At 33.2% G+C, this 10,646-nt stretch overlaps 1 protein-coding gene across 4 annotated transcripts in view; it reads right to left on the bottom strand.

Moving 5' to 3' along the window:
• Nucleotides 1-6,986: 6,986 nt before the first annotated feature.
• Nucleotides 6,987-10,646, bottom strand: part of DCUN1D1 (defective in cullin neddylation 1 domain containing 1) — a 30,942-nt gene continuing 27,282 nt past the window's right edge. For all 4 annotated transcript variants that reach the window (XM_030862685.3, XM_060298372.2, XM_030862680.3 and 1 more), the window contains exon 7: nucleotides 6,987-9,793. In XM_030862685.3, coding sequence (XP_030718545.1) covers nucleotides 9,714-9,793 — 80 coding nt within the window. In that variant the 3' untranslated portion in view covers nucleotides 6,987-9,713. The remainder of the gene's footprint in view (nucleotides 9,794-10,646) is intronic.

Genomic DNA, 10,646 nt, shown 5'->3' with positions numbered 1-10,646 from the left:
CCTCCCCCCAACATACAATCCATCATTAAATTATTTGATGCCACTTTTAAAATATATCCCTAGACTGCCAACCTCTCTTCTATCACTGTCACACTAGTTCAAAGGAACATCACCTCTAGTCTAGACAGCAACCTCCTAACTCCCTGGAAACCATTCTCCACACAGCAGCCAGTCATGTTTTAAAAGCAAAACTCAAAAATTTTTTCTTCCCTGTTTTAAAATCTCCAAAGGTGTCTCATTGCACTTAGGAAGTCAGACTCCTTGTGTTAGTTCACAAAATCATACGTGATGTGCCTCCTGCCTGCCTCTTCTCATCTCATGGCACTCTGCTCCTCAGCCACTGTGCCACCTCACTGCCTTACCTTCCATTCCTCAAACTTGCCAAGTTCATTCGTGACTCAGGGACTTTGAACTACTGTTCTCTGCTAGATCTAAATCACATGGGTGGCTCCTTTTCTTTTGGAGCTCTGGCCCTGCTGAACCAATTCAGAATCTCCAGAAGTAGGACTAAGGTGGTTACCTTAAAAATAAGTAAACTAAAAAACTTAGATACACTAAAGTTTGTGAACCAGTGAGCTAAATTTTCTCTTCCTCATGTCTCTAAGCAAGTTACAGATTTGTTAATGAGCCTGGAAGTAAAAAGTACCTGAGGATCCAATTCAATAATTTTTCTTGTTTCCCTTCGAAAACTTTCACATTCAGTGCATGTAGTAGTTAGATACGGCCATACTGCTGCAACAGACACCCAACAATAATAAAGAGACTTAAAGAGGTATAACATTTAGTGATTACATTCTGTGGAGAGTTCCAGTAGGAATTATACAACATGACAAAGTGGGAGTTATTCCTGGAATGCAAGGACGGTTCAACACATGAAAATCAATCATTCTAATATACCACATTAACAGAGTGAAGGACAAAAACCACATTATCATATTAATTGATGCAGAAAAGCATTTGATAAGACTCAACACCCTTTCCTGACACCCCCCCCCCGCAAGAAAAAATCAACAAATCAGGAATAGAAGGAAACTACCTTAGCATAATAAAGACCATATAGGAAAATCCCACTGCTAACATTATAGTGCAATGGTAAAAGAGGCAAAACTTTTCCTCTAAGATCAGGAACAAGACAAGGATGCCCACTCTTGCCACTTCTATTCTACATGTTTTTTGAAGTCCTAGTCAGAGCAATTAGGAAAGAAAAAGAATTAAAAATCATTGAAATTGGAAAGAAGAAAAATTATGTTTGCAGATATTATCTTTCATGTTGAAAATCCAAGATTCCATACACATACACACAAACCCTTATTTTGTTTTAATATAAAGCAAAATAAAAGAAGAAATCTAAAGCGAGAAATAGACAGCAATATAATAATAGTAGGGGACTTCAATATCCCATTTTCATCAATCATCCAGACAGAAATCATCCAGACAGAAAATCAATATAGACACATTGGACTTAATAACATAAGGCCAAATGCTTAATATCTAGAATATCAAAAGAACTCCTACAACTCAACACCAAAAAAATCAAATAACCCAATTCAAAAATGGGCAAAAGACTTGAATAGTCATCTTTCCAAAGATGATATACAAATGACCAACAAGCATGTGAAAAGATGCTCAAAATCACTAACCAGAGAAATGCAATTCAAAACCACAATGAGATATTACCTCATATCCATTAGGATGTCTAGTATAAAAAAAAAAAAAAAAAGGAAGGAAGGGAGGGAGGGAGGGAGGAAATAAGTAATGATGAAGATGTGGAGAAACTGGAACCCTTGTGCACTGTTGGTAGGATTGTAAAATGGTGTGACTGCTGTGGAAAACAGTATAGAAGTTCCACAAAAAATTTAAACTAGAACTGCCATAGGATCCAGCAATAGCACTTCTGGGTATGTAACCTAAAGAACTGAAAGGATCTCAAAGAGATACTTGCACATGTATGTTCACAGCAGCACTGTTCACAATAGCCAAATGTCCACTGACAGATAAATGGATAAGCAAAATAAAATGCGATATATACTTACAATGGAATATTATTCAGCCTTTAAAAGGAATGAATTCCTGTCACATTCTGCAACAAGGGTGAAGCTTGAGGACATTATGCTAAGTGAAACAAGCCAATCACAAAAAAGATAAATACTGTGTGATTTCATTTACATGAAGTACCTAAAATAATCAAATTCATAGACACACAAAGTAAGATAGTGGTTACCAGGGGCTGGAATATGAATATGTTTTCAAGTCTATTTGTAGGAGTGGAATTGCTGAGTCATATGTTAACTCTATGTTTAACTTTTTGAGGAACAGCCAAACTGTGTTCCACAGCTGCTGCACCATGTTACATTCCCACCAATGTACAAGGGTTCCTATTCATCTACATGCTCTTCAACACTTGTCCATTTTTATTAAAGTAATCCTTGAAGGTGTGAAATGATAACTCACTGTGGTTTTGATTTTCATTTCCCTAATGACTAATGAGGTTGAGCATTTTTTCATGTGCTCATTAGCCATTTGTATATACGTTTTGGAGAAAGGTCTATTCAAATACTTTGCTCATTTGTAAATTGTGTTGTCTTTCTATTCTTAAGTTGTAGGAGTTCTTTATATATTCTGGATACAAGTCCCGTTATATTTTAAAGTTAAGGGAATGTCTGTTGATACAATTATTGTGGCTTTCTAGACCACACTTCATTAACTTCCAAAATATTTTCAAGTTAACAGTATTTTTTGATTAAGTACATCAAATGTCACCTTAAATATAATTGCATAGAAGTTTAAAAATTTAAAGCAACCACTGCATTTTCAAACAAATGAATTCCGAGCTGAGGAGAGGCAGGTACGGGGATCCATAAGTTAAAAGAAATTCAGAGATATATGCAACATATGGACCTTATTTGAAACCTGACTTGAACTGGAAAATTAATTATGAGATAATTTTAAATGCTAACTGAATAATTACTAATAAATTGTTAACATTTAAGTGTGATAACAGTATTGTGGTTATCTTTAAGAGCTTTTTCTTTCAGACATACATAACTGAAATATTTACAAATGAAACTATTTGCTACCTGGGATTTGCTTCAAAATAAATCAGGGTTGGGAAGATGGGTGGCATACAGATAAATCAAGATCGGCCATGAATTGATTACGTGGAAGTAAGTTCATCATACTATTTTGTATATTCTGAAATTTAGCATTAAAAATAAAATAAACACTACACCAATGTCCACTACGTATTAAGAGCACAGGTGGCTGGCAGCAACTAAACAGAATCAACTAAAGTTTTACAAACTTAAGAAATTAATTTCTCAAAGCAAAAGAGCTCTGAGAAAATTAATAATGAGACTGACATATCTGTACAAATTACGTATACAACGTTTTAAGTATTACCACCAGTCACAGGCTAACTGGGTAGTTATATCAATCACCGTACACACAATAGCACAAAGCAACAGCCATCAGCATCACTCTTTACCTACACAGTTTATCTCCTCACCAGAGTTCACTAAGGGACTGGAACTCCCACTGGAAGGGTATAACAACTACCCTCACTGGTTACAGAAAATACTGCCTTCAAGTAAGTGTAAGTACATTTCAAGTAATTTTACAGCAATCTCTCAGACCACCTTATGTTGGGTTGGCCAAAACATTCATTGGGGATTTTCCATTACATCGTATGGGAAACCTAAACGAACGTTTTGGCCAACCCAATACTTACCCAAATTGCACATCCTACAGACATGTCAATTAGGATAGCTAGATATATATATAACTTGCACACTTAAGATACATATCCACCAGAATGACAATAATAATAGTAATAATAATAAACATTCACAAGGATTTACAGAAGCTGCAACCCTTATGCATTGTGATAGGAATATTTTTAAATGGTACAGCCACTTTGGAAAACAGTTTGGCAGTTTAGAAAGTCAAACAAAATTTCCAAACAACCCGACAATTACACTCCTAGGAATCTACCTAAAAGAAATTAAAATATATGTCCACACAATGACAAATAACGGGGAATGCTCACAGAGTTACTATTCATAACCAAAAATGTAAACAATCCAAATGTCCGACTGGTGAATGAATAAACAAAATGTAGTATATCCATACAATGCAATACTATATAGCAACTAAAAGAACTAAAGTACAGGTATACGCTATAACACGGACGAACCTCAGAAACATTATGCCAAGGGAAAGAAGCCAGATACAAAAGTCTTCAAATTGTATGGTTCTATTCACAGGTAATTTCTAGACAGGGAAAATTTATAGAAACAGATTAGTGTGGCTGCCTGGGGCTTGGGGTAGGAACAGAAACTAACTGCAAAGGACCAGGAGGGCAACTTTTATGGGCTGATGGAAATTTTCTAAAACTGGATTGTGATGATGGTTTTGCAACTCCATGAATTTACTAAAACCACTGAATTATACACTTACAATGGGTGGATTTTACGGTGTGTAAATTATAGCTCAATAAAGTTGTTGTTGAGTACCATCACAATAAAGTCTTAAGAATGACTATTTTAAAGCTCTGGCTTTCATTTCATATAATTTCAATATATTTAATTCTAACATACTCTCAGGATTAAGAATATTGAAAACTAAACTAGCTATTTTCAAAGGATTCCAAGTACACACATCTCTAAACCTTACTGATCAAATATTGCTCTTTAAGCTCTGTGTCATGTAACTATGTGATAAAAATCACTGTCTAGAGCTTTCCTTAGTATTTCCCCTTAGCCATTTTGTTTTCCCCTAAACTTATGCCCTACAGTGTTCGTTTCCGTAAAAATCTCACTTGGCACCGCTCAAGTTTTCCGTTAGATCCAATGTTTTCTTAAAATATTTCATAACCTGAAATAAAAATTTAAGTAGTTATATTAAACATCTACCTAAATACATATATACATTCTAAATATAAAATGAATATTATCCTTTTCTTCTTTGCTTTGTTCATTAAGTTACTCACATGCTGCCGTCTGTTAAGTTTCCAAACTTTGAAACAATGAAGTTTCAAATCAAGCTTTGTTTTCACTATTTTGGTTAAAAATTGTTTGTTTTAAACTTATTTGATGGATTCCGACTCCATCTCTTCCCATTCCACTGAAAAATCTGCCAAAGAGGTTATGTTCCCTATAAGCCAGTCATTAAAACAAACATTGTTTTAACCAAACATTTTTTCCCGAAACCAAATCTCATATGAAACGCCAATAACCTACAAGAGATAAAATAGAAAGCTTCCAACCTCATAAATACAGCAGCCTCAAGGTATGGCTTGAAAATAAATGCTTTAAGTTACAAGCTACACTGACTTCTGCACAGCACAAATACAGAAAAGGTAAGCTGAAAATACATAAGCAATACTTTTAAGAAAAACTTGGATATACTTGATTAAAAATATATTAGGAACTCAATTTTTAAAATGGATTAATTATAAAACGATTCCCCAAATAATCTGTCTTTAAAACTCCATAAATGAAGACATTACTTTTTGGGAATTCCATCTACTACAAAGGCTGTGCACATTTTATCATAATTTCCTTATTATGACAGATTAAAAAAACACCAACAGAAGAGAAGTCAAAAGCCACATTAACACAAAACACTGAGCCTAGTGGAAAAGTGTCAAATAAATGAGTTTGTCAGTAAGAAATGCCAGTTACCCAACAGGCAGTAAAGAAAATAGATGGCAAGAATGCTCTGGTAAAACCATTTATGTAACTGTATTATGAATTAAGGAAAAAAAAAAAAAAACAGGACTATCTGCCTCCAGAATCAGGTACAAATCAAGCAAATATTCAACCAAAATAGGGACAAATAGGGTAAACCTGGAAAAGGGGATTTGTACTATTAGGAATTTTCTAATTTATCAACTACAAAATATAAACCCCTTCCCCTTCAGAAATCAAAGGTAAAGGTATCATGATATATAACTTCACCACATTTTTATAAAATAAAAATAGAAATTATTGCTATATGATTGTAAAAATGGAGGCAAGTAAAGAGTTCAGAAATATACTCGTTTATAATCAATTAAATGATGAGCCATAATTTGAACCCTAATTATCACATTATGTAGAAATCACAATTCAGGTATTGCGTCCTCAGATATTAAGTTATATGTTAAATAGTTCACATTTTAAAAACATTTTATCATTACATTATCAAATTTGATAAAATCTTATCAAAACATCTATGTATGCAATATAAATCATATTGTTAAAAGTATAAAGTAACATTTAAAGAAAACTGCTGAGGTGTCAAGTAAGTATTTTCTATTAAATATACACAATTTAACATTTAGAACTCCATAAATTAATTCCTTCTAAAAGTTGATTCAGGTTTACAAAGGCATACTTCGTGAACTATAATAAATTTCCCCAGCACCACTTTCCTTTTTTTATTCCAAAATTCTTTCATTAGGTTTAACTTTCTTCTGTCATTCATACGTAAAAGTTACAGAAGGTTTACAATACGTAGTCTTCATTGTAACATGTTTTTAAAAATCTAAGCAAAGTGCACATTAAACTGGCTACAACTACTCAAACCTCTTGATTATCGTCAAATAAAAAATAGATGAATACTTCATTCACTTAAATCTTTCTGAGGAAAAAAAATAGTATACCTTGCTTAAATAAGAATTCCCCAGTAAGCATATTATATAAAAGATTTCCCATGTTATTTTATTAAGTTTTCTTTCTCTCATTAAAACTTTTTAAAAGTCTAATGAAGAACACATACTTACAAAGCCGTATTACACAACTACAGTACTGTTAATTAAATAAAGCAGCCCAGTATAGTTGTAAACATTTTAAATGTAGTAAACAAGACTTGGCATGTCTTTTCTCCCCAAAACTTGCCATTATAATGCTCTTTCCATAAATAATTATCCTTTCTGGAAAAGTTTTCTGGTATATTTTAGTCTTTAAAAGTATTACACTGAAATAATATGTGAAAAGATTTAGTCATGGCAATTTCACTGAAGCTTTTATTGCCTCTGTTGGTAATATGACAGGGATGTAAGAAACACAATTGAACTTACAGAGATATGCAGATGATAGTCACTAAAGATAATCTTGATCTCAAGTATTTTTATATGTGGGCACTTCTAATTTTATACACTTTACTATTTAAAAAGCATTACATTGTAAAATGTGTACCTGTTTTGACATTTGGCAAAAAGGAAACTGTACCTGTGGTTCAGTTTAAAACAAAGAATCAGCATGGGGAGTTTACCAGAATGAAGACTGAAACACTAATGAATTAAAGCAATTCAAGTTGTGTGTGTGTGTGTGTGTGCATGTGTGTGTGAGCATGTGTGTCTCTTTCAACCTGTCAATCTCTCTCTTTCACACACACGCACACACACACGGCCATTATGTGTAAGCATTTTTTAGTACAAAATATTCCCTGTAACCAGACATGTATCCTCAGAATAACCACACCACATTAAATCAGTCTTCTCTTTTCAGCCCTAGTAATAGTATTGTTTAATTCTAAGATGCCATCATAGAGTTAACAACCTTAACTTTTATGCTACATGATTATATTCAAAGCTTTATGTATTTTTCTGTTTATAATTACATAGTAATTATAAATGTTTAGTACCAAACTGATGACAAACACTATTTTGTTGAAAAGGTCTTGCATTTAAAAGGAAAAGTCTGTAAAACCCAAGGCACTAGGCCACGAATCAATATCAGACTTTTATGAAAAACAATTTATATTGGGGAAAAAAAGCTAATCGGATCTCATTTCAAAACACAGCATACCGGAATTAATTAATCAATTCAAAAACAATACCATAACTCAAAATCTTCAAGACAGGAAACAAAATAGTACATTTATATATATATATCTTTTAAAAATTTTTCATAATTGAAGTTCCTCTTAATATTTACAAATATGAAATCAGGAAATACTGAAAGCAGCAGGATTCTTCTTTTTTCTTTTTTTAATAACCAATTCCAGTAACCTGAATAGAAATTTTCAAAATTTTCTTTTGATAGAATCATATTCTTGAATTAAAGTTATGATTAGAATATTAATATCTATGGGGAAAGCTTTCTAGTCAATTTCAAAATCGTAAATAAAAAGTAGTTTTAATATATCATTGTTTCTTAAAATCATTTCCGCATATACCTTATAATGTACTGCTATTCTGAAGTACATACCTTTGATAATTTCAACATTAGAACTTAGAGTGCCTGGATACACCAAGCAAAATCTACTCCTGCTAAAAACCAGTCATCCAATATCAGAAATTTTACATTTTTTAACCTGCCTTATAGAAATGTTTAAGAAAGCAATAAACCCTTCTTCACAGGTCAAGAAGTGAACAAAGAAATGAGCATTTTCAGCATGAAAGCAGTTCATGGGTCTTGTAATGAAGGGAAAAAAAAGAAACATACAAGACAGAGTGCTGCTTTGATGTGAAAACTGAGCTAATCTGAGTGAAACAAAGAACAGTAAAAATTAAATAATTTATGAAAATAGAAGCCAGATTGGTACTTTGCATCAAGTGCATGCCTGCTTGAAAATCTTTGCTCCTGAAATATTTGGCAACCACAGTGATTAGCAGTTAAAGCAACTTCAACAAAATAAGAAGTCATCAAAAATGGACTATTTGTCTGAAAGAGCAGTACCTATAAGAATTGAACTTTATGGCTCATTACAACCATTTTCAAAATTTAATTCCTACTATCTTCTTATAAATTAAGAGAATTTCATTTGTGTTCCATAGTGCGCTGACCAAAAAAAACCCCAAAAACAAAAATAAACCCTCATGCCTAAATTTAGAATATTGTATTATGTAGCAATCTAAAACATTCAAAACAAATTAAATAGTTTAACTTACTCGACAGGCATATCAGCGTTTCAAAATCATAATGAAATCCAATTATGGAGTGCATAATGTAGACAGGAGTAGAATCTAACATTATGCAGATGTTTTTCTAAATAAAACCCCCTGTAAGACAACTATATATAAACATGGGTAAGATAAGTGCAGACTAGATCTGTGGAACCTTCTGAAATCGAGGGTCTAAAACACAGTAAAATTTTGGGTAGGCACACCAAGTTATCCTAAAAATTTTTCACGTTGGTTATTTTGACTTTTTTTTCAACAGATACTCTACTCACGTTAACAATACATGTGATTTGCCAGGAAAAAAAAAAATCCCCCCATACCAAAACACCATTCCAGATCTGGTACACTTAAATATATCACTCTCACTGGAAGTGCTATCAGCATAGTCTTTGCAACTAGCCCAAAGCATATATTTAAGAAGTTTTTATAAATTGTGATGTTCACATGTTTAATTCTTATGCCAAACTGTTTTCTGATGAAGACAGCATTGTGCTTTATGCAAGAATGGAAACTTCAAAATAATCACCATAAAGCTTCTAAGACTTATGGGAGAATAAACTAGGATGGTCCACAGATATAAGATGAAATCCACAATGTTGGAATAATAAATGTTTAGAGCGGCCCAGACTAGAAGACAAGCCCAAACCACCATTAGAAGAATGAAATACGATATGGTCCAAGATGTATCCTTAAAGTTTTGTCTCAACCCTCAGTCTGAATTGTGAGGATTGATCTTCAGTTCAGTCCAGCCAGCAGAAATTGACTGTGCAATTTTCCATTGTATTTATTGTACAGACTATGTACATTCTAGAAGGTTCCTTTAGTGCTACACTGTTGTACTTTTTGTCCCAGCAATTTGAGGGCGTGCAAATTCCACAAAGTCATCAATAAGAACAGGCCATGCTCCTGTGGGGGGGGGGGGGGGGGCGGGGATGGGAGAAAGGAAAGAAAGAAAAGCAGAAATAAGGCTAACATTTTAATAGAATCCTTTATTTTTTTAAAATATCTTCCCCATAATTGTTAAAGTATGTCATTATAAGTATTCCCACTGATAGGACTTCCAAATTTCTAGCTCTTTAGAGTTTCTACCTAGAGTATTCCTTTCTCTCTTCTCTATTATTCCAATACTTGATAATTCCTTGAATGATAAAAAAATAACCCTTCTGGTAACTAATAATATTATGGTTTTCTGAAGGCCACTGAAGCCAGGCCACTGAAGTAATTTGGTCAAATCTGACCTTGATATGATGACATGCTGCCAGTGCTGCTGAAAGCACAGTAGGTTGGAGTTAATCTTTTTTTGCACTTTGTGGCAATCTTACAAAGGAAATTAACAGCAAGGATCAAACTCTAACCTATTTCATGATAATAAATTACTAAAGGATTTTAAATTACATATACGCATGCCTCTATACATGCCTCTTCTCTATGCCAACCTCCAAATAGGAAGTTCTTCACTTTTGTGTAAGGTCTAACAGAAAGCACAATTATCAATTATCAGTCATTTCTCACTTCTTAAAGAAGACAATACATGACAATGAAAACAAAGATAAGGAAATAACATTATCTTTGGTTACATTAAGTAGTTCCAGGACACTTTTAAGGAGACCAAGGTTACTAGAGATTTTTCAAAAAATACCTCTGCCTATTCAACAATATCAAAAAAAAAAAATCCTGCTAATTCTCAAGGGGAACTAGGTAAGTATGCATGAAGAAACAAATGTAAATCACTACCAGTTCCAGAAAAACAAAAGCACAT

The sequence above is a fragment of the Globicephala melas genome, chromosome 4 (genome assembly GCF_963455315.2).
Source record: "Globicephala melas chromosome 4, mGloMel1.2, whole genome shotgun sequence".
Taxonomy (NCBI): Eukaryota; Metazoa; Chordata; class Mammalia; order Artiodactyla; family Delphinidae; genus Globicephala; species Globicephala melas.
Note: the sequence above shows the minus strand (reverse complement) of the source record. Positions and strands in the feature narration are given on the sequence as shown.